This window comes from Myotis lucifugus, unplaced genomic scaffold (assembly GCF_000147115.1).
Source record: "Myotis lucifugus unplaced genomic scaffold, Myoluc2.0 scaffold_114, whole genome shotgun sequence".
NCBI lineage: Eukaryota > Metazoa > Chordata > Mammalia > Chiroptera > Vespertilionidae > Myotis > Myotis lucifugus.
The window spans coordinates 2469421-2495153 of record NW_005871162.1 but is presented as its reverse complement, the minus strand read 5'-3'; the positions used below and the strand labels follow the sequence as shown (position 1 = coordinate 2495153).

The following is a 25733-nucleotide window of genomic DNA, read 5'->3' as shown; positions in this document are numbered from 1 at the left end:
TATGAATCTTAATATATTTGATCATCATAAAAGCGTAGTCAACCAACATTTACTGATACCTATGCTACCCCTATGCTGAGAACAGAGATGAAGCAGTGTGTCCTCAGGGGCTTTACACTGGTAGCCTGGATCATTGAGTTTTTTGGGTTTTTTTTAATCCTCACCCAAGGATATTTTCCCACTAATTTTCAGAGAGAGTAGAAGAGAGAGGGAAAGACAGAGAGAAATACCGATGTGAGAGAAACACATCCATTGGTTGCCTCCTACACAAGCCCTACCAGGGCCCGGGCTGGGGAGGAGCCTGCAACTGAGGTACATGCCCTTGACTAGAATGGAACCCGGTACCCTTCAGTCCACAGGCCGATGCTCTATCCACTGGGCCACTGAGTTTTCATAAATTAAAAATCCCTGTACAAGGAAAAGGTACTAGATGCCTGCTGCAATACTCAACCACTGAGCCACGCCTCTATTAGTTCTTTATATGTAGCTTAGCTCTGGACAAACTGAACTATGCTTATCCTCTGAGCACGGCTGGCATTCCTATTTCTATGTGTTTTCCCAGGCTGTTTTTTCAACTATACCTTTTCCCTATCTACCTTCTACTCATAGATTTCAAATGGCACTTGTTCAATGAAGGCCTCCCCCATCCTTCTTATGAGACCAGGCATCTTTGCACTTTCGTGCCAGTTTGTTTTAAAGCTCTTACAACACCTAACATTTTTGCCATCTTATTCTATCCACTCATTCCTTCCTCCTAATTGTAAACTACCTGTGAGATTGTCTTATTCATTTTTCTATTCATCTGTATAGCGCTTTGAACATAGTAGGTTCTCAAATATCTGAAATTATAAAAATACGGGTTACAAAATACAACTCGGAATCGCAGCTTGTAAAATTCCTACAAAACAGACTAATCTGAAAATAGGAACCAGAAAATACAGATCAACTATTTTCACGTCATAATTCCAAGTCCTGATTCCCTTTTTTAAATGTGTGTAGCCTTCTGAGTCTTCAGCTTTTCACACTAATTTCTTAAATCATTAACAATGTTCATTTATTTAGAAAATAATATGAAACAAAGACATATTGCTAACCACAGTAAGTAAGGTGCTCGTTATAAATATTTGGGCCGTATTTTTATCGTAGAGGGCATGACCACTATAGTTTTGCCTTGATACTGACCTTCGCTCAAACATTCTCAGAGAATAAAGCTTACAGGTACATCCCAACGCAATGACGAGCAGCAGGCCGCAGATGAGGCTGCCGATGACGGCCGCGGTTATGACCCGGGTGGGCACGATCACCGGGCAGTTCTCCTCATCGCTGCCGTCGCCGCAGTCGTCCTGGGAGTCGCACACCCAGCTCTCAAACACACAGCGATTGTTTTTACAATGGAAATTCCCAGGCTGGCAAAAAAAGCAGTTTTTTTCGTCCGAGCCATTCGGGCAGTGATTCTGGTAGTTGCAGCGATCAGAGCGAGGGTAACAGACACCGTTTCGGGAACACGGGAACTCCTCCTTCTGGCACATGGTACAGTTGACTTCATCCCTCCCGTTGGGGCAGTGCCAATAGCCGTCACAGCGCTGCTGCTCCGTGTAGCACCCCCAGTTACCCCCGCAGGGTATCTCCCAGGGCAAGCAGAAGCCGTCTACTTGGTAAGTAGCATTAAAGCCCCTTGCAGCGTTCACTTTATCCGCACAAAAATGTACCCGTATCTGTCCGGAGGAAGAAACCACTGTAAGAGGCGCATGGGAATCAAAGGCAGTCAGCACCCGCAAGAGCTTGTGCGGGTTCTCCTCTAACCCATCGTATATTTTGACATAATCACCATAACCAGTACCATCAAGTTTGAAGTCTGTGAAGCGTAAAATGACTTTGCGATGATCACCAGTGTCTATTAACCAGGTGCAATTGCTTCCAGGAGGATAAAAGTCTGGGTAATTGGGAGAATTAAAAGTACCATAAAAGTATTTCAGCCACTGCCCACAAGTTGGCACATCACAGTCTATTTCATCTCCGAGGTCAAGGCAGTCAATGTTCCCGTCACATTTCAAAGACTCGGGGAGGCAAGTGTAAACTTTGGTAAACCGAGACAGACACTGGAACTGGTTGTAAGCACAGGGTTGGAAAGCAGCGGGTGTGGGAGCATTAGCTTCTGTAGCACAGATCTCCTCATCGGAACCATCTCCGCATTCATCCATGTTATTGCATTTCCAGGCTTCCGGGATACACTTCCCATTCCCACAGCGGAACTGATCACAAGCACAGTGTGGCTCCTCAGATTTCCCTGGGAGAACATGGGGAGGGACGGAGGGAGCGGAGAGGTAAGGAGAAAAAAACATGCTCTTTAAAATAAAAAATACATAAGAGCGAGTGATATATTTATAATAAATGTTGAGTAAGCCCAAGTGAAAGGGTTTCAAAAATCTTGTTTTAAAAAGTAGGTTAAGCTCTAATGGCAAATTAATATTAGCTCACTAATTACTTAACAATTTATTAAAAACTTATGATTTGTTCCATAAAGATCTTTGCGGTTTGATCTTAAAGAGAAGAAACCAATTCTGTTTTTACAGAAAGCTATTTTACTGCAGAACATCCAGTAAAATGATGTAAGACACATAAACCAACAGGATATAACTTATTGCATAAACATTGAAATGATAGACATTTTGAAATAAAGAGAAATTCATCCACAGGAATCACCTTTTCAAATCAACTTTCTCATATTCTTTTTTAGGTGTTTATATAGATAACACAATATTTTGCTATGTATATTATAGTATATTTTGTAGGCCCATTATTAACTTAAATTTTTGCTAAGATTATATGATCAACTTTATGTTTATAGCATTTCATGCAATCATAACACAGCACTTCCATTCTATAATTTCTATTGTTTTAACATAACTGCAAAATATTGCATGAATCTGAGATAAAGGTATAAATTTAATCATCATAATAGGGGGAAGGAGACAGAAAAAAATGGAAATGCTCATCTAATTCTAACTATCTTAGTGTACTGTCCTGAATATAAAACAATGAGGTAGAGAAAGAAAACCAAACATTAGATCTCTACGGTCCCAAAATTGACAATGTTGGGCCAACGCTAACATCTCCACTAACAACTTGTTTATTGGTAAATAGATGACAGAAAATGTGCTTCAGAACCTAAATAGTACAAAGACTATGTTTTTAAGAAAAAAAATGAACATAAGTTTGCTAAAAAAGGCTATGTGCCTCAGAAGATGTAAAATTATTTTCAGCAAAAAATATACATAGCTCCACTGCTGAGTTATTCACATTTGTATGACCTGGTCACTCTTTTTGGATACAGTTTAAAAATAGCCAATACACTATAAACCAGGAGGGTGAATCTGAGTGTGTCTTTTTGTAAAGACAATGGTGATTCACAAACAAAAATGTATTCTGAAGTAACTTTCAGGATACGGGGAAGTAGCGAAAGGAGAAAAGTTCTTTTAAACTAAATGTATTTAAAATATTTAAAAGCAAAGTGGCCTTTGTTTATAAAATTAATCATTTCATTAGGATGATACAAAACACCTTCTTAAGGCCCAGTTCTAGGGCCCCTGGACCTTTAGCTGCTAACTCCTCCCTCACAGCTGCCTGGAGAACAGTATCGATGAAATGAACACTGCTGAAAGACTGGCTCCCAAGTGCCTGAGCAGTTACCACTGTTGAATTCTGTTCAGCACCTTTCTCCTTCTTAGAAACACACCTGAAAAGTATGCCAGTCTGAAACCTTTCCGAGAGACACTGTCATCGGAGTGGAACCGGATCCAGACGTGGTCTTGTGAAGAAATGTAGGGTGGTGGAATTGTGGAGCCACAAGCTCGGTAGCTCTCAATATTCTTGTATGTTTCTATTGTCAACCAGTCCAAACTGCATCTTCTGGACCCCTGAATGTCAAAATCCTGAAAACTACAAAACACACAAGAAAGTCAGAAAAGGCTATTAGATAGGGTAATTATAATACAACTAGAGGCCCGGTGCACAAAATTCATGCTTGGGTAGGGTCCCTAGGCCTGGCCAGTGATCAGGGCCAATTGGGGCCTTCTGGTTGCCGACCTGGGCCTCCCTTCCCCAGCTGCCAGCTGCGGCCTTTCTTTGTTCTGCGCCACGCACACCCTGGTGGTCAGCGCATGTCATAGCGATCGATCGAACTCCTGGTTGAACTCCCGAGGGGACAATTTGCATATTAGGCTTTTATATATATAAATGTATAATCTCCTTGGTTTTCCAGACATACAACTGTATCATCTACACTAATAAAAGAGAAACATGCAAATTGGTCTCATTCCGCTACGCCCACCAGCCAATCAGAGTGACTGCAAATTAACCCAACAAAGATGGTGGTTAATTTGCATCCGTAGGCACGGAGCGAAGACTAAAGGCTCCGTCTGGAGTGAAGACTGAAGAGGCTTGGCTTCTCCGCTGCCTCGCTGCGGCCGGACCAAAGGCCTGGGTCCCAGGTGCCGGAGGAAAACCGGTGCCGGCAGCCAGGGGAAGGAAGGCCTATTGCAGGGATCTCTTAGTGCAATGGGCCTCTAGTCAGCAAATAATAATGCTGTCCACTGTTCCTATATTCATCTTTCTCTCAGATTCCAGAGTAATACTTCTTTATAAGTAATGTCAGATTCCAAAAACAAGTGATAGCTGGTGCCTTTTCCATCTTCTTCTCTCTGTGTGTATGTGTTTAGGAAAGACTACTGCTAATGCAGAATATCCTAAATTATCCTGTGTTTGAACCCAAAACACCACTCTGTAATCTAACACACACAGAGAAAGCCAGCAGTCTCTTAGATTATACTGGTCATCTGCTTGCTTAATGAAAAGTTTATAGTTTACATTTTCAGGAGAGCAAATAGCATAAATCTGAGCAAAGTATAAAGAACTAAAAATAAAAAAAATTCTCAGTGAAAAGTCCCAGAGTTTAAAAATACCTTTTTTACGTAAGTTACTTTATAGTTAAATATTATCCTGTAGTTCACAAAATGTGGGCATGAGTAAAGAGCAAAAAGTCAAGTAAATAAAAGCACGTACATAATTAGCCACTATGAAAAAAGAAAAAACAAACTATCATTTTCTAATAACATATCTCACCAAAAAGTGAAGATCTGACTTTATCTCTTTGCCTCTGCCTTAAACTAAGTTATAATAAAGTTAATTATCCAAGATTATTATACCAGGATATTTTCTCTCTACATATTCTGAATAACTATAACAAAGGCTGGCAGACAATTCGATTATTTCCACTTTTCACTATTATGAACAATGTTTTAAAGAATTCTTATATATGTACCTCTCTCTATACACATGAACAAGTATTTCTCTAGGACATATTTTTCTGGAAGTAGAGCTACTAGGTCAAAAGCCAAAATTCCACTGAGAGAAATATTCCATGGAGTGTGTAGGAAAGTACCTTATACCCCATAACTCTGGCAAAAGGAGATATTCTGGTTTTTTTTTTTTTTAAAAATGTGTTGCCAATTAGGTGGAAAAAGATTATCACTGCTCTATTTTGTGTTTCCTTATTTACTGAGATTGAAACTCTTTTTCTTATTTTCTTCTAGCCTGTATGGACTGCCTTTCCATTTTCTTAATGGTATCTTTTAATGAGTTTTTAATTTCAGTTTTGATCAAGCCTAATTTATTTTTTTCCTTTATGTTTAGTGCTTTTACTGTCCCCTCTAAGATACCTTTGCCTATCCCAAGGTCCCAAAGATATTCAGCAATGTCCTTTGGTAACATTTTAGAGTTTTAGCTTTCACATTCATACTTAGGACTGACCTTAAATTAATGTTTGTGTATTCTCAGGGACAGGGTGAGATTCTTATACTATTTTTGTTCTATCATGCAATTAAATCACTGTCCGATCACCCTGAGCTTGTGGAGGTTTGTTTTTACATTTTGTTAAGTGAGTTTATTCAACTTTGTCCTCAGTCTTAGGTAAAGTCTTAATTTTAGGGCACTGTCTTTACTTATAAAGTATTTACCAAGCCCCCTGAACTCAGCAGGTTTCAAACTCTGATCTTTTGAACAATTTAAGATTTTACTTCACTATTCACAAGTGGTACTTGATTATATATATGTGCATGGAAAGTTTGGTATCACCATGACAATAATTTCAGTAAGAACTAGGACGAAAATCACTGTCTGATTCACTAGGTTGTGTACATCCATTCAGTAACTCCTTCCAGAATTTAGGGAATCTTCCTTTAGATATGGAGCTCACCTCTAATTTTATTCTGCATTTCAGTATTCTGCTTGTTTTTAGGGTGGCTTACTTGTGAAATCTCAAGGATCCAACACATGATCAGAACCAGATGGCAGTAATCCATGCAGCCTCCTCCGTGCTGGCAAGAACTTCCAAGTTTTACATAACTGATCTGGGAGGCTGCACATTTCATTTTGGGGCTGGATTTTTTAGGTTAAAAGACAAAAATCTCTGAAAATTCTAGTTTTATGTTGAAAAAGATCCAACACTTGGAACCCCTATGGTAAAAATGCTATTTTATACACACATTTATACTTGGTCATATTACAAGTGACAGAAAAACAGGCATACTGCTCAGATTCCAACCTGGGTATGTTTGCGGAAAGATAACCTCAACGGCACATCCCACCAATGCATGGAGAGAATCACACTCCCCCCAGGAGTGGAAGAGGTGGCCTGGGGCTGAGGGGGCCAAAGGAAAACAAGCCACGTGGTCCCTGTTTTACGGCTTCCACAGAACAATGGGAATAGACCACAGTTGTGTGTCTCAAGAGAGAATGGTTCTCGCATTAATAAAAGGATATAGAAAAGAGGGGAAAAGATGCAAAAGTAGGCTCCATTTACAATCTCATATTAATAAATGTTAAGTGGAGGGATTTAAGTCTATGATCTGCCAAGTTTCTTCTACTAGTAATTCTAAAATTCCATGCTTCTTACCTACAGAAATGAGATAGTGAAGGAATGTCGAAGGCCCTGTGTGCTGCTGCAGACACAATCTCTGTGGCAGGAATGGCATTTTTATTTGTGTGTCAGTGCCAACTACAGTTCTTTGTTTAGGCACACTAATTTTTTCCCCTCCCCTTCAGACAACCCTCCCTGCCCACCCCCCCCATCCCCAGAGCCTTGATATAATTTCCATAAGCAAGAAATATCTAGTTCCACTAAATATTTTCTCCTTAATGTCTTATCTCCACAGTGTTTCTCTGCCATTTTAAATGTTTTTAAAATGAATCTTAATCTTTCTTATTTATAGCGTATTTATTCTCAGAATCGTAAACTTCTAGCCATTTTCCCCGGGAATATCTTTTCAACTTTTTACTCTTAACCAATGTTCTTTTGTTTCAGAGTGAAAACAGAGGTTTGTTTTTCTAAACCCTACATTTATCCATTATCAGCTTGTTTCAAGTTTCGCACATGCATATATACACACAGACATACCCTATTATTGTTTTACTTGTTAAGGTAGAGGACTCTACTAATGAGACTGATGTTACGGGCTAGATCTCCAAGTGGATTAATGAGTTTTGTTTATTTGTCCCATGGCCAAAAATTACACTCTTGAACCTAATAAGCTATTTTGAAAATGTGTACCTTTTGTTAAAAAGTGGCCTAGAAAAGTATGAATGACTCAGTGCAAATCCATTACCACCAGTAGAAGTTCAAGTCCTCAGAGTAGGGAAAGGATGGACTATTATTCTGACCCTTAAGATGATACTGATAACTATAATTTATTACATTTTCTGAAAATCATCTTTTTATATGTTGAGTATTGATACTTGGAAACGGAAATATTTTGTAATACAACAGTGTATAATAATACAGAAAGATGCCAGAATTACCTTATAGTAATAATTTCCCCTGGGTTTGCCCTGATGAGCCAGCTACAGTTGATCTTGGCAGGATAATCAGAAGGCCAGCCTGGACTCGTGATTATACCACTTGGTGCTTGAATCTGTTCTGGAGTTTCTCCACAAGCTGGAAGATAGCCAAAGCGATCTTAGCTAATTATCATACTTTAAAACAAAACATTAAGTAAATCAGTGCTTATTTTTAAAAAACAAACACTTCACACATATATAGTAAAATATGGTATTAACTTTAAAAAGCTTTTATTATTCTAATGAGATATTTTACTTTCCTTTCTTTTAGTCAAATTATCTTCTCCTAATTAAGTACACATTTGGAGGAGGCATGGAGGTTTTCAAAGTGGATCTTTGCATAACAGTTTAAGAGTCAGAACTGCTAGCTTTAGTCATGGAGATCAATCAATTGCGTGCTCCACCCACCACCCACCCATCCATCTTTTTTCAAAACTCACCTTTTACCATTTATTTTCTTTATTATAAACTACCTAAAATTCAATGTTTACTAAACTACTGTGCGTAGATCCTTAGGAGTACTACTTTGCTTTTTGGACACTTTAAATAAAAGACTATGATATAAATAGTCTTAGGAATAAAATAATTAAGGGAAAGCACATATAAACATAATAATAAGCTGGGTTGTTAAAAAAGTTAGTGGATGATTGGATAAAGACAGCCAACATTATTTCAAAATTACTGCAAAGTAGTAAACTTATTCATAATACTTCCAATTGTATTACAGGGTCAAGAATAATTCCTAAATTATTTTAAAAATAAAGGCTTGAAATAGTCAGTGATTAAAATATCATTATGTGATTAGATATCTGAATATCATAGAAAAATATAGAATAAGTTCAAACTACTACTAACAATTTCCTGGATCATTCTCCTTGACTATATTGAGCTCCCACAGTAATACACTTAACATTTTGCCTATTCATAACTCAGTTCATAATCTGACAATTTGTTCTCTTTCAATTTAAAAAATAGTGACTGGGCTACAAATATATATAATCAATGGTTAAGCCTTCAGTAAAATTTAATATGCTAGAACCTCTTAGTTGATATAATTTAGACAAATTAGATTATCTGATTTTTAAAGTAACAGATCAGAAGCAACAAATTAGAAGAGTAGCTGCCAGGGGTACACAGAGAGTCATCAGAAGTGATGGGTGCAATGTTCAGAAAAATAGAAAGTATGTGCTGAACTCAAAAACCACAAGCGCTCAGAGCCTGTTCAATACCACCTGTCTTCCCAAAGGTAAGAGAACACTCTCATCTACACTAATAAAAGAGAAAGATGCAAACTAACCATCACTCCGCTACACCCACAAGCCACGCCCACCAGCCAATCAGAGCGACTATGCAAATTAACCCAACTAAGATGGCGGTGGCCACAGAGCTGGAGTGAGCAGGAGGCTTGGGTTGCCCCCGGCAATGGAGGAAGCCAAGCTTCCCGTCTGTCCTGGCCAGTCCTGAGCTCTGCTCAAGGCTACAAAGTTTCAATTATAGAAGATAAATAAATCCCAGATACCTGCTTCCAGTGCCCTGGCCTCCGCTCAAGGAGGAGCTGGGAGCCTGGGTTGCCGGGCAACCCAGGTTTCCAGCCGGACCTGGGCTCCGTTCAAGACTACAAAGTTTCAATTATAGAAGATAAATAAATCCCAGATACCTGCAAAAAAAGGAGAGGCTGGAAGCTTGGGTCGCCGGGGGGGGGGAGGGGGAGGCATGGCCAGCCTGAAAATGGCCATCAGCTCTTCACCCAGGCTGGCCAGGCACCCCAGCGGGACTCCCCTTGCCCCACGAAGGGGCTGTAGGCAGCCTGAAAACAGCCCTCAGCCCCTCACCCAGGCTGGCCACATCCCCATGGGGTGAGGGTCCCCACTGGGGGGCCAGCCTGCAAACAGCCATCAGCCCCTCACCCAGGCTGGCCAGGCACCCCAGTGGGGACCCCTACCCTGAAGGGGGGTGTGGCTAGCCTAAAAACGGCCCTCAGCCCCTCACCCAGGCTGGCCAAGCACCCCAGGGGGACCCCTACCCTGATCTGGGACACCCTTCAGGGCAAACCAGCTGGCCCCACCCATGCACCAGGCCTCTATCCTATATAATAAAAGGGTAATATGCAAATTGACCCTAACAGCAGAATGGGAATGACTGGTCACTATGACACACACTGACCACCAGGGGGCAGACGCTCAATGCAGAAGCTTCCCCCTGGTGGTCAGTGCACTCCCACAGGGGGAGCTCTGCTCATCCACAAGCCAGGCTGAAGGCTGCCAGCACAGCGGTGGTGGCGGGAGCCTCTCCTGCCTCCTCAGCAGCGCTAAGGATGTCCGACTGCAGCTTAGGCCTGCTCCCCGCTGGCAAGTGGACATCCCCCAAGGACTCCCGGGCTGCCAGAGGGATGTCTGACTGCCAGCTTATGACCAATCCCCTGGGGAGCAGGCCTAACCCAACAGGTGGACATCCCCTGACATGTCCCAGACTGTGAGAGGGCACAGGCTGGGCTGAGGGACCCCACTGAGTGCACAAATTTTTGTGCACTGGACCTCTAGTTATATCATAATTAGTCATACTTAGCTAAAGGAGTTGAGTGAATAAATGAATCATGCAAGTAAAGGGCCTGATACAACATGTGGGCTGAAATGTCATGCTTTTTGGGTTCTGCTGTTAGTTTAAAATTTAGGTAACCCAATTTGCAGAAAGGCAAGTATCCCTATAAAATTATAATTTGCAATAATGACCCTCTTTCTTTCTTTTTTTCCTCTCTCTCTCTCTTAACTACAGAGGTTATAATTTGTTCCATTTAGGCTAGAATGCTAGGAAGTATACTATAAAGTTTTTATCCACAAAGACCAAAATAAAGCAAGCTATACTGCTCAGTTTAGTAATCCTTATTTCTATAGAATAACCCACTCCCTGAAAGAAAACAACAACACATGCAATTAAGGTTTTAAAAGGTCATTTTACTGCAGAAAAAGTGTTCATGCCTAACATGGGTCTATCCTGGAGTTAGGGTTCATTGCCAAAGGGATCTTGTTTTCAATCACTTTCAGACAGAGAGATTCATAGCACAGAACAAAAGGACATATCAAGAACCTAGCACAGCCCTAACCACTTTGGCTCAGCGGATAGAGCATCGGCCTGCGGACTCAAAGGTCCCAGGTTCGATTCGGTCAAGGGCATGTACCTTGGTTGCGGACACATCCCCAGTGGGGAGTATGCAGGAGGCAGCTGATCAGTGTTTCTCTCTCATCGATGTTTCTAACTCTCTATCCCTCTCCCTTCCTCTCTGTAAAAAAAAAATCAATAAATATTTAAAAAAAAGAAAAAAAGAACCTAGCACACATCTGATTGCCTACCCACAGTCAAAGCTTGCAAGGATCTTTGTTGTTAATTTCATTGATTAAAATTTCCCTTATAAAAATTTAATTTTAATATGACCCTTTAGAAAAAGACTCATTTTAAACAAATGTGATTCTATTTTAAGAGCTTATTAACAATAGAATGCTAGAGTTTTGCTTCTAACTATGCCCTAATGCAGTGAATTTCAACTTTTTTCATCTCAGGGCACACATAAACTACTTATTAAGATTCTGAGGCACACCAAAAGTACAACATTCTTCTGACAAAAGAAACAGGTATAACTTTGATTCATTCACACCAGACGGCGATTGGGTTGGCTGTTGTCATCTTTTAATTTGACAATCTAAGGGAAGAGGTCAGTGCCCCTGATTAAATAGTCAGGTACTGCATGTTTTAAAAATTCTTGCAGCACCACAGCTGAAAATTGCTGCTCTAATGAGTTACCATCACAATAATTAATGAAAAGATATCCTAAGTCATTAAAAAGACTTTTTTCTTTTTATCCCTTGCCATAGCATTCTGGAATTATATAGTAAAGAATTCTTAAGTTCATGAAGATACAAACAAGCATACAAATAAACAAGAAAAAATAATCATCACTCCTCCCCAAGAATGTAGAAAATTGCTCATATTCATTAAAAGATTCATCTACATTAAAGATAATAATTCTGGATTCAATTATATTTAACTTAAAATCATAATACTGCACTGAGATAACAAATACTTATTAGTTGATTTAATAGCAATGAGATAGATACATCCAAACACTAGAGGAATAATTTATGACAAAGCAGACAATTGTTAACTTTTAAATAAATGAATAGACTAGTTATAGGGGAAAACGAGAAAGAGTTTTATTAGGTTTTTATTTTATTAGGTTTTGTTTAAAAACTTTCCCCCCAAAATACCTGAGAAACCCATAGGTGGTGCTCTTATAACAAAAATTAAAGAATTTATGTTCTGGTATGAATGCTCAAAAATAGTGTTATGAATATTTTCACACAATTGCCCAAGGATAGTAGTAAGACCCATCTCCCATAAATAAGAATGGTTATCTTAAAATGTAGTATTTTACATTTCTAATTCAATAAGTACTTTAAAAACAAAACTATATCATAATGTTTCTCCCATACCTGGTTATTCATATAGATTTTGATATGTTAATTTTGCATATTGCAACATGACTGAATTTGGCATTTGGTTTCAGATCCAGCCAGTGGCTTTTTATCAACACATTTTTGCACGTACAATACATTGGGGGCACGTAGATATTCTCTAGTACAATCGTAACTTATTCCCTTCTCTACCTGAGAAAGAATAAATTCAAATGCGAAAATAGTAAGATTAACATTAGAACATTAAAAATATTTTTTCCTCCTTTTTGGGTTAATAGTTTGCACCAACATACAGGTAGATTTGGAATCAGAAAACCTAAATTTAGTGGCTTTGTCATAATGTAAACTACTAAATCTTTTTGGGTCTTGGTTTCCTCGTGTATCAAAATAAGGAGTTGCTATTTGAATATCTCTAAGGTCTATTTCAGCCCTAAATCTTGCCCTCATTCCCGATCATACTGATATATTTCTACTATATTTCTGCTAGCTCATCAGGAGGCATTGATACATTTTTCCTTATTTCCTCACTTTGCATTTTCTCTTTGACCCAATGAAACTGAACTCCAATGATTAACTCTATAATATAAAAGTCTTGCTAGCAGGCAAAGGCCACTGCTGACCTCACAGCCAAATCCATTGGACCCTCAGTCCTCATGGTACCTGATCTCGCTGGAGCACTTGACAATAATTTTTTCTTTGATACTTTGCTACCTTGACTTTGCTGACATCACCTCTGTTGGTTCTTCTCCTAACTCTTGACTGTGTTAGTTCTCTAGCACTAGATCTGCCTTCCTTAGTCAGTTCCTCATATGCTGTTGTTCATGGTTCATTCCCAAGACTGCTCTTCTTATTTTCTAGGGAAGATCTCATTTATTCCTGTACTTACCGCTATACTTAGAGTTCATGGGTTTAAAATCTCCTACCCAGAGATTTTGCATAGTCAAAAGCCTACTGGACATTCCAACCTCAATTCAACATGATCAGAATTGGGTGTTTCTCTAATCCTTCTCTTTGTATCCTATATACAGCAGTCCCCTCTTAACTGAGGTTTCTCTTTCCATTGTTCAGCTATTCATGATCAACCAGGATCCATAGTTATTAAATGGGAAAATACAGAAATAAATAATTTATAAGTTTTAAATGTTGAGCTATTCTGAATAGCGTGATGAAATCTCATGCCACTCTGCTCCGTCCCATGTAGGTTATGAATCATCCCTTTGTCTCTGTTTATGCTATCCTCTTGCTAGACATTCAGTAGTTGTTTCTGTTATCAGATTGATTATGAGAAAGAGAAAGAGAGAGAGAGAGAGAGAGAGAGAGAGAGAGAGAGAAAGTAAGTCTCATAACTTTTATGACAGTATCCTATATAATAAAAGCCTAATATGCTAAGTGTCTGGTTGACCAGTCGGCCATTCAACCAATCAAAGCATAACATGCTAATGATATGCTAAGGCTGCTTAACCGCTAGCTATGATATGCACTGACCACCAGGGGGCAGACAGTCGATTGGTCAACCAGTTGCTATGACATGCACTGACCACCAGGGGGCAGACACTCTGACCAGTAGGTTAGCTTGCTGCTGGGGTCTGGGCCAATCGGGACTGAGCGAGATGGGCCGGATATGCCCTGGAGCCGTCCCATGGTCCCTCCCTGGCTGGCCAACCTCCCACGTCCCTCCCCGGCCCCAGTCGTGCACTGGTGGGGTCCCTCAGCCTGGCCTGTGCCCTCTCACAATCCGGGACCCCTTGGGGGATGTCGGAGAGCCGGTTTCAGCCCGACGGCGGAACAACTGGTCACTACAATGTGCACTGACTACCAGGGGGCAGATGCTCAATGCAGGAGCTGCCCCTTGATGGTCAGTGCGCTCCCACAGGGGGAGCGCCACTCAGCCAGAAGCCCGGCTCACGGCTGGCAAGCACAGCGGTGGTGCCGGGAGCCTCTCCTGCTCTGCAGCAGCACTAAGGATGTCCAACTGACAGCTTAGGCACGTTCCCTACAGGGAGCAGGCCTAAGCCATCTGTCAGACATCTCCTGAGGGCTCCTGGATTGCAGGAGAGCACATGCCGCCAGGCTGAGTGACCTCCCACCCAAGTGCACGAATTTCATGCACTGGGCCTCTAGTATTGTTATAATTGTACTATTTTATTATTAGTTATTGTTGTTAATCTCTTACATGCCTAATTTATAAATTAAACTTTATCACAGTTATATATGTATAGATAAAACAGCATATATAGTGTTTAGTACCATTCACTGTTTCAGGCATTCACCGGGGGTCTTGGAATGTACCACCCACAAATAAGGGGGCCTACTGTATTCTTAATCTTTACTGACTTAGGCATCATTTAGTTAAATAGTCACTTCATCTAATTCAAATAAAAAGGCAATCTACTTTAAGAATACCACAGGCAAGCCCTGACCGGTTTGGCTCAGTGGATAGAGTGTCAGCCTGCAGACTCAACGGTCCCAGGTTCGATTCCAGTCAAGGGCATGTACCTTGGATGCGGGCACATCCTCAGTAGGGGGTGTGCAGGAGGCAGCTGATCGATGTTTCTCTCTCATTGATGTTTCTAACTTTCTATCCCTCTCCCTTCCTCTCTGTAAAAAATCAATAAAATATATTAAAAAAAAAAAAAGAATACCACAGGCAATCTCAAAGATTTTCAAGCACAGGAAATAAAGTAAAGCCAGGCCCTACAATGTCTAAAACTCAAAATTTCAAAGTCAGAAATTGAGACTGTCTTCACCACCTCTTAGGCCTGTTTTATCTTTTACACATTTGCCCCAATCTTCCAATTGGCTTCCTCTTGAGTCCTCTATTTTTTCATTATTTCAGTTTCTTATAATAATTTTCTATTCCCAATTCATCATAACACTTTAGCTCAAGCACCTACCATCAACTGTAATTTCATTTTTCTTAGCTTATTACATTTAACGTTATTAATTTATATTACACGTTTTTATATAAAAGATTTTTGGTGACTTGTTGCAGTCAATTTGCTAATACTTAAGACTCCACTGTCTCATTTGTAAACGGGGATTAAAACACTACCTACTGCATAGAATGCTACAAGGATTAACTATGGTTATTTTGGTAAAGGACTTAGCACACAGCTTGAATTACAGTAAACTGTCAATGAGTAACACCATCTAATATGCCAAATAGATTGGTCGGTTGGCAGTAACAGCAGGAGTGCGGTATTGAGACGGCCACGAAGGCTGTGTGGGAAAGAAGGCGAAGAGGGAAAGAACGCAGTGACTGTTCATCCAACATGTAACTGGGCACCACTCTGCTCTGGGGAGAATGAGAAATGATGCCATGATTAACTGCTTATCTGACATGGGTAGAAGCCAGGGTAAGAATGGGGTTGAGACACAAACAAAACCTTGCTTTAGAAAACGAATCTCTTCTGTTTCAAACCAAAGTGTTTACATGCTTCTGCTAGTTTTGTGAGAGTTTCACTGTGGAACAAATCTCACCCTGTTCATAAATAAAGGGCAGCATTTACAGTCAATGCGGCCCCTATCATTTGGCCATCTTATTTTTCACAATATAGTGTTTTATAAATATTAACTCAATTTTGGCTGATAAATACAAAAACAATTAAAAATGTTGAGAATACTAATAAGGGTTTGATTTGATCCCAATAGAAATAAAGACTTTAAAATATCTCCAAAATAAAAAACAGGAAGCAAATGGCAGCTGTTGAATAGCCCGATGGGATGAGAACAAGAATGATCCTGAAGGCTACCAAGTAAATCATGCAGAATATTGAAAGATGAGCGGGCAAAAGTAAATAAATAATACAATTAATTAATAAATAATACAAAATAAATTTACATACTCACAACTGTAAATTTACTTTTGCCCACACTGTACTGTGCCTATCTACACTAATAAAAGAGAAACATGGTAATTGGCGTACGACCGCTACCCTTCCCATTGGCTAATCAGCGTATCCTTATGCAAATTAACTGTCAGCCAAGATGGCGGCCGGCAGCCATGCACTGAAGCGAGCAGGGAGGCTTGCTTCCTCCAGGAACTGCAGACTCCAACGTTCCCCGCCTCACTTGCCGGCCTCTCAACTGCAACTCTAAGCAACTATTACTATGTTGCAAATAAGAAGCTAAACAAAACCGGCTGTCAGTCAGCCCCGGACCGCAACATTGTATCCATGTTTTCAGCAGCGAGGCCTCAGAGCTAAAGCTGGCCCAGAATAAAAAAAAAAAAAAAGAAAACAAGGAGCAGTTGGGAGCTTTAGTCAACTGCCAGCGGGAAAACAGCCCTCAGCCCCTCAGCCAGCCTGGCCAGGCACCCCAGTGGGGACCCCCACCCTGATCCAGGACACCCTTCAGGGCAAACCAGCCAGCCCCTACCCGTGCACCAGGCCTCTATTCTATATAGTAAGAGGGTAATATGCCTCCCAGCACTGGGATCAGCAGAGCAGCGAGGCTCCCGGCACTGGGATCAGCGGAGCAGCGAGGCTCCCGGCACCGGGATCAGCGTGACAGGGGGCAGCGCCCAAACCCCCTGATCAGCCCTGCTCTGTGCCTGATAGGGGGGGAGCTCCCCAATCCCCCAATTGCCCTGCAGCTCTGTGTGTGACAGGGTGCAGCGCACCAACCCCCTGATCGGCCCTGCTCTGTGTGTGACAGGGTAGAACCATAACCTCTCCATCGGCCCTGCCCTGAGTGTGACAGTGGCGGTGCCCCAACCCCCTGATCGGCCCTGCTCTGTGGGTGATAGAGGGTGGCGCCCCAACCCCCCTCCACGGGCCTTGCTCTGTGTGTGACAGGGTAGAGCCATAACCTCCCCATTGGCCCTGCCCTGAGTGTGACAGGGGGCAGCGCCCCAACACACCCTGATCGGCCCTGCTCTGTGCGTGACAGGGGGTGGCGTCCCAGCTCCCCTATCGGCCCTACTCTGTGAGTGACGGGGGGAGCTCCACAACCCCCTGATGGGCCCTGCTCTGTGAGTGACAGGGGGCAGCGCCCAAACCCCCTTGATGGACCCTGCTCTGTTTAGGGACAGGGGGGGAGGGGCCCAACCCCCCTTGATCCGCCCCTGCTCTGGGCGGGAAAAGGGGGGGGGGCCAAAACCCTCCCCATTTGACCCTGCCCTTGGGGGGGGAAGAGGGGGGGGGGGGCCCAACCCCCCCAATTTGGCCCTACCCTGGAGGGGGAATTGGGTGGTGAGAGTCTGAGGCAGGAGTGGACTAGAAGAGGTTATGGGGGGGAAAAGGAGGGCCTATGTAATACTTTCAACAATAAAGATTAAAAAAATAACAGAGAAAGAGGGTATACTTAGACTTAAAAAAAATCTTTATAAACATTTTCTAGAACCTACCTTTAATAAAACATGTACATATACACATCCATTATATGTAAGATGATCAGAGCATTGGGTAGAACAGTAGCAATAGGGGATACAGTGAAGGCTGAGGGAGATATTTCAAAGGAAAGAGAGAAAAGAGAAAAGAGAAGGCTGAGTGACTGGAAGATGGTTAATGTTGTACAGAAAGAGTTTAGAAAGAAAGCATGTTGAGTCTGAAGTCTCTGGGCCACTGAGAACACTGGGCAAGTGATCAGTGAGGGTCAGAATCTGCAAGATGATAAAATACAAGAATATTTGTCAGACTGTCACACACGACATAGCTCAGCCCTGCAACCTCAACAGGAAACACAAGAGGCTCATGCTAGGAAGAAACCACTTCTGTCTGAAAGTCCTCCATGCAGCCTGACTGGGTTTGCTGTCCACACCTAGGGTCTTGATTTCTTTGACCCTTTGCTGTCCAGATTCCTAGAATAGGTTTTCTGATCACCTGGTACCTGAGCTGAGCTTGTCACTGAGGATGAACAGAGTTGGGAGGAGACAGACGAAACGTGCCTACTTCCCTTAGAATTACTCCAAGTTTCATTCTCATTTTTTCAAGAAGCTATAAAACTGAACTTCTCCAGGAAATAATTACGAGCACTCTAACAGCAATATTTACTACTCTAAGATGGGAAAGATTTAAATGATCACTTAAAAGGTAGAATTCAGCCCTACTGATGTGGCTCAGTTGTTGAGCGTCAACCTACGAACCAGGAGGTCACGGTTGGATTCCCGGTCAAGGCACATGCCTGGGTTTCGGGCTTGATCCCCAGTAGGGGGCATGCAGGAGGCATCTGATCAATGATTCTCTCTCATCATTGATGCTTCTGTCTCTCCCTCTCCCCTCCTCTCTGAGATCAATAAATATATATGAAAAAACATGATCTCACTCATTTATGGATAATAAAGACCATTATAAACTGATGAACAAAAATAGATACAGAGGCAGAGCAGCCTCGAACAGACTGTCAAACTACAGCCGGAAGGCTGGGGGAGGTTGGGGGGCGGGAGGTGGGGGTAAGAGATCAACCGAAGAACTTGTATGCATGCATATAAGCATAACCAATGGACATAAGACAATGGGGGGTAGGGGAGGCCGGGGGATTGTCGGGGTGGGGGGGAGGAGACATATGTAATACTCTTTGTAATACTTTAAGCAATAAAAAAAAAATAACCAAAGTAAATAAAATAAAATAAAAGGTACGAATCAGGGCAAGTATATAAACTTATATGAATCTATCACTCATACTTAGGATTCTCTCTCATTACTCTTGGACCCGTTAGCAAAAAACACACATTTCTACTGCAAGCAGGAAATCCTATACCCCGCTGCTTATAATTAAATGCAGATTTAATTATAATAAACTCTACATTAGCACAGTTACTTAAGAATAAATGCAGCAATATTTATTCCTATTATTTATTTCTATTATTCTAAGTAATGTTTTTTTTAAGGGCCAAAATATTGCACTTGATCATTAGCTCTAATCAAGGCAGGTATTTCCTTGGTTTCTTGAAGGTCACTAAAGAAATAACAATCAAGAACTATATGGTAGTAAAATATTTTAAAAAGTCAGAGGCAAAAGTATGGAAAAATATAGAAGGGGAAATAGAAAAAAACCCATAGTTTTTCTAGTTCCAATAGGGTCACAGCATAATATGAATAAGATAGAAGAATATTCTTAATGGAACTATCTAACCAGCTTTACCCTAAATTTCCAAGGAGTAAGGATAAATTTGAATTTTGCTAGCAAAGCATAAGATAAGACGAACATGAAGATTCAACCTTTTATACCTTTTTTATAGGGCATAAAAGGACAATGTTTTTCACTTGAAAGGGCATAATAACTATTAATATGATACCTACATTTTCCAATTTTAAGCACTACAAAAGACTAAAATGCTAAGCAAGCTACTATTTCTATTTCTGGAATGGTAAAAATTATTAATTTTTGAAGTTTACTATGATTCTTGCTGGAAACATAGAAGAGGTGAGGCAGAAATCAGCACCTGAACAAAGACAGATGGCCTCAGGGCTCACAATTTTTTAAGCCACCTCTATCAGCTTTGACATAATTTTTAGTATATTCACATCTTCTTCCCAAAGTGTTCCAATCTTAGTGTCTTCCATCAGGAATAAACACTACTCAGAAATAAACACTACTCAGAATATGTTTAAGGGAGGAGTAAAGAACTATCATCTACTTTATGAATACTATATTTCTATTACTGCAGTTTAAGACCAAATCACCCCTAACTTCTATTGGGCTATTAGGTAACTAAAATCCAAAGTCCAGTTTGCTTACCTGCTAAGTGCCTGGTTTTTGCACAACAGTGTCACAGTACATCCAATTCAAATTCATGCCTTAACCAAATTACCAGTAATTGAAATGCTACCGCACTCAATAAGTATTCTTAAAGTGAGAAAGGATTATTCTCAAAGTTACAGAGTGGAAAAGAAAATGTTAAATGTTTAAATACAGCTCGTTTTTTTATACCTCCGCTGGATCTGGCCCATTCACTCCAGCAGATGAACTTCACTTTGCCAGCTAAGTATCACACACTCTGTCACATTATGACCTGCTCTGTCTATGATCCCAGGACTCACATTTACTGTTATAATGTTGAGTTCATTTACTGTTTATTATAATAATACAATATAAAATTATAATGCATAATAACTTTGCTATAAATATATAATTGCTCAATAAATATTTGATAATACATTAAATGTTATCTATAATAATAAAAGCATAATATGCTAATTAGACCGGACAGCTGAATGACCTTCTGGACGTCCTTCCAGCTGTCCTTCTGGACGACATTCTGGATGAAGCCAGGGCTGTGAGGGCCGAGCCCCTTGCATGAATTTTGTGCATCGGGCCTCTAGTACTAGTAATTATATAATACAGAAATATACTAAAACATACTGAATAAAACATAAGATTTAATAACATAGTATATAATATTACATATAAAAGTATAATATATAAAACTTACAATACAACCATTACTTTTCTTTCTGAAACTTCAAGGGAGCACTCTACTCTAAAAGCTTAAGTGTCTCATAAATAAACTTTCTGAGGGCAGATAATGCCTTTACAATTAGTAGTATCCTAAACTAATGTGTGTGATCTTTTAAAAAATGTACTGTTTATATTCTCTACTCACTTTCTTCATTTAAAGGATAGTTCCTTGAGTTCATATGTTCTACTTCTATATTCTGAAATCCTAAAAACCTTCACGGATTCATTATCACTCAAAATACAATAAGCTTTCTTTCCCGTCTTCATTGAAACACGGACAAAAGACACTCTGTATAATATTGGTCAAAAGAACTGATGAGGAAGATGGCGCCAAAAGCTAAGAATGAAGCCTCTGCCCCGCCCAAGGCCGAAAACCAAAAGCCAAGCTTTGAAGGCAAAGAAAGCAGTGTTGAAAGGCGTCCACAGCCACACACAAAAGAAGATCCACACGTCACCCACCTTCCGATGGCCAAAGACACTGAGGCTCCAAAGGCTGCCTACATATCCTCGGGAGAGCGCACCCAGGAGAAACAAGCTTGACCACTATGCCATCATCAAATGCCCCCTGACTACCGAGTCAGCCATGGAGAAGATAGAAGACAGCAATACACTTGTGTGCATTGTGGATGTCAAGGCCAACAGGCACCAGATCAAACAGGCGGCAAAGAAGCTCTATGACACTGACGTGGCCAAGGTCAACACCCTGATCAGGCCTGGTGGGGAGAAGAAGGCATATGTTCGACTGGCTCCTGACTATGATGCTTTCTTTTTCTTTTTTAATATATTTTTATTGATTTCAGAGAGGAAGGGGAGGGGGGAGAGAGAGAGAGGGAGAGAGAGAGAGGGAGAGAGAGAGAGAGAAACATCAATGATGAGAGTCACTGATCAGGGTGTCCACCGTGGCCACATCATTGGTTGGCTGCCTCCTGCACACTCCCGACTGGGGATTGAGTCCACAACCTGGGCATGTGCCCTGACCGGAAATCAAACTGACCTCCTGGTTCATAGGTTGATGCTCAACCACTGAGCCATGCTGGCTGGGCCAGTCTATGGTTTTTTGTTATAGAAGCCCAAACGGACTAATAATAGTTCTCAATATTTTTAAAAGCATAAAAGGGATTCTGAAACCAAACATTTTGAAAATCACTGAATTAGACAATAACCACTTGGTTGTGTGAATTAAAATGTTGGTAAACAAACTTCTTATTTCACAGGTACAACTTGGAAAAATAATCACAATTCTCATTAGCTATTTGAAATAGAAAGGGAAAAAAAATTAAAGTCATCTTTAAAATAACCTTATTTTTACTTGATGTATATAATTATATACCATTTGATAGCATATGAAAATGGTGAAACAATCTAAAAGAATACAGGTTACTAAGGCACTTGCTTTGCTTTTCATTATCAGAAAACCAAGCTTGTTGATGTGTTTAGCTAGTGCATATTAACTCTTAGATTATTTGCTAAATCTATTAACTATCTGAATATAAAATCAGATATAAAAGAAGAAACTTTCAGCTTTGCTTCATATGAGAAAAAACAACCAAACAAATAACAAGATGACAGGAAGAAATCAGATTGATAAATATACCAAGTTCAATTTTTCAAACTAAAAAATTTATAAAAACTATAGGGAAATAATAAAGTAACAGTGAGAAACTATTTTAATATATGCAAAATAAAAGATTTTGCTCTCCTAGTAATTGCAGTTGATAGCAAAAATGGTAACAAAACTGTGGAAGTCACTAAGAATGAAAATTTTAAATAGTTATGGGCCTTTAAGAATTATTAAGTTATAAAAGCTTAGATGAGTGGGAAGATGTATTTACGTCAATGAATTTCTGCATTTCATGGACACAAATATGTTGGAGTTGCTTTTTAATGGCATATAAATTGTGCCTTTTTAATGGCATATAAATTGTGCACTCAAATACAACAGTTTTATGTATAGTGGTAGTCTAATCTAAAAATCAAGCAAAGTGCTTCATTTCTAAGGCTTAATGCTACATTCAAAATTACATTTTAATAAATTTCATTCCATATAACTTTGTATGTAAAGAAAATACTAATTCATTTTGAGCTAACTTCTCTTGGCTCAATGTTTTTATGAAAAATAATTATGCAGTCCATTTGGAAAAATATAATCAACCCATGGGCATGCAGATATCAATTTTATCTTATGAGAATTTCTCCGTGTTCCAGTTACTTCATTCCTTATTACATGCTGCAAAAAGCAGTAATAATTTTTATAGCCAAATATCACTTCATAAGATACCAGGTGGCTTTCAATATTTACCACATAAGTCATGCATGAAATTTAAACATTACAAAAAATGACTTACCAGTTGACACTCCTGAAATATGCACATTTTCAGAATGTTCTGCAAGAGCACCATTTCCTAAAATTAAACATAATGGATAAACTAATTTCCAAGATAAAATTTATAAAAAATTTCCAGATTCTCCCTTTAAAAGAAAACAACTACATAGAGCTACGTGTAATATTCAGCAACTAAATTAAAGCCTCCGATATATTCTTCAAAACAATACGAAACCCAACAATTCAATGGTAGTAGGAAAAACACAGTATTTTTGAATTCACAAAAATGCAATGTAATATATAAAGGTCAAATATACAGATCTGAGTAAAACCAGAAAGAATTTCCTATCAAGTTAATAGTCAAAAGAGAACTTCATATCACTACTAGAAAAGAGAGAATCATGTACTTGAAAAAACATATATATTTTAATTGATTATAGAGAAGAAAGGAGAGGGAGAGAGATAGAAACATCAATGATGAGAGAGAATCATTGATCGGCTGCCTCCTGCACACCCCCTCCTGGGGACTGAGCCAGCAATCCAGCATGTGCCCTGACCTGAAATTGAACCTTGACCTTCCGGTTCATAGGTTGACATTCAACCACTGAGCCACGCAGGTCGGGGAGAATCCCGTACCTTTAAAAATCGTATCTCCTAAGAGCATGCTCAATCCGTCAACAGTGTGGCCATTGCTAGGGTCACACATGTTGGCACATTAAAAAAAAAATGCCTTGCATTATCTCTTTTAACCTTATATCAACAACTCTAGTAGTCTTAAGACCATTAGGGACAAAATTGTATCTTTTTTTGGTATCTCCTGATTTTCTATACATCCTATCACAAAGTTGGGGACATGGAACCATTCAAATATACTTCTAGTGACCAGATATATGACCAGAGAACAGGACATTTTGAAGGGTAACTATTCCATTGCTAGGGAAGATTGTTCGAGTTTATTAGAGATTCTATTATGGGAGCCAAGGACACAGTAGGTCTACAATCACTCTGGATCCTGGAGTCCTTTATTAGCCCTTCTCTCCATTCCCTTCAGACCTTTCCTTTCTTCTTGTTCCTTTGTCTCCTCCTGATGATATATTCAGGTCTTTCTCTTTCATAAAAGAAAACTTCTTTCTTGCCAGTGCACCTACCTGTTTCTGCTTTCCTATCTTGGTCTTTCCCTCCTAAGTTAAATTCTTTGAAAGAATCTATACTCACTAACGGAGCTCCCTTACATATCATTTACTCCTGAACCTATCTTAGATTTTGAACATCACCTTTTCTCAGCCTGGTACAGCCCAGTGCACTGCCACTTACCTGCTTAACTCCTTCAACTCAGCTCAGGAAATAGATCTCCATCCATCTCAGGATGAATTAGGAGTCCTCCTTAACGTTCCCACCGTACATCAAATTAGTACTGACTCATGAGCATACTACTACCACGGCCCTATCATCCTGTCTGGGTTATTAATTTACCCATCTTCTACACCAAATTTTGAGTGTCTTTAGAGCAAAAACAGTCTCTTTCCCTTTGCTTCTTTTCTCCTCTTCTTCACTTTCTACTTGCCTTCCTATTTCCCAGTTTCTGACAGAGTGCGATCTCAGGAAATATTTGTTGATTTAATGAGTCAAAATTACCAGATCTTGAAATTAAGCACAAAACATCCTTTGTGTAAGTAACAATTTGATTTCAGGTTATAGTTTGCTTAGAGGATTAAAAAAAAGGAAACAAAAGGGTAGAGAAATACAAAGAGGAAGACAGGCATTCTTTCATTAGTGAATTAAGTTAGAAAACTACAAAGGAAAGAGATTTCAGAACCAGTTGTTCGCTTAGATTACAGGTTTAGAGAGCTGCTTCTTTACACTATCCTTTAAATGTAAAATGTTTGGTAAATGACTACTCAGACCTCAGGAACAGCTTCAATTTTTAGACTGAAAGGGACTCAACTCTGAATTAGCTTCAGCTACTTGTTGGGGGTGGGGGAGAGGGAGCGGGGGGGGGGGGGGAGAACCAAACGAAAGGCATGATGCTTTTATGCATCATTTTTGATCTTCAATGACTCCTAGGTTCTTAATGGCTTTAATAAATCTATTTAAAGAATTCTTTTTTTTCTATGAGCAAATGGCTAGCTTTTCATTTACCTCTAATGAAGTTCATCTCATAATTTTTCACTTTCACATAATCTTTAAAATAGTACCCTGCAGTTTATCCCATCAACTTGACATTTCCCTATTAAAATATCATATAAGAAGTTGAGGATTATCCTTTTTCATATAACTTTAAAAAGTACCAATCTATAATAATAAAAGCATAATATGCTAATTAGACCAGACAGCTGAACGACCTTCCGGATGTCATTCCAGACAAAGCCTCGGTCGTGGGGCCAAGGCAGAGGCGGTCCGGTGCAATCAGGCAGGCAGGTGAGTGGTTATGGGCGATCAGGCAGGTAGTCAGACATCCCCCCAGGGGTCCCGATTGCAAGAGGAGAGGGTGCAGGCCGGGCTGAGGGAACCCCCTCCCTCGTGCATGAATTTTATGCACCGGGCCTCTAGTGTAAATATATTTATCCCTACTATATAGGTGTGCTTCCCCAAGTGAATGAAGACAAACATAGATAGACATTCTCTTACCTAACTACAGTGATATTACTTCA

The 25733-nt window shown here is 40.1% G+C and overlaps 1 protein-coding gene and 1 pseudogene across 4 annotated transcripts in view; one reads left to right on the top strand and one right to left on the bottom strand.

Annotated features, from left to right (window-relative positions):
- Positions 1-25733, bottom strand: part of LRP12 (LDL receptor related protein 12) — a 53296-nt gene that overhangs the window by 6287 nt on the left and 21276 nt on the right. For 3 of the 4 annotated variants that reach the window (XM_006093338.3, XM_023757788.1, XM_023757787.1), the window contains exons 2-5: positions 23105-23161; positions 7855-7990; positions 3737-3939; positions 1183-2287 (exon numbers count right to left, since the gene is read on the bottom strand). In XM_006093338.3, coding sequence (XP_006093400.1) covers positions 1183-2287; positions 3737-3939; positions 7855-7990; positions 23105-23161 — 1501 coding nt within the window. The remainder of the gene's footprint in view (positions 1-1182; positions 2288-3736; positions 3940-7854; positions 7991-23104; positions 23162-25733) is intronic. The other variant, XM_006093339.3, reaches the window with a different exon arrangement.
- On the top strand, positions 21084-22200 carry LOC106697904 (annotated as a pseudogene).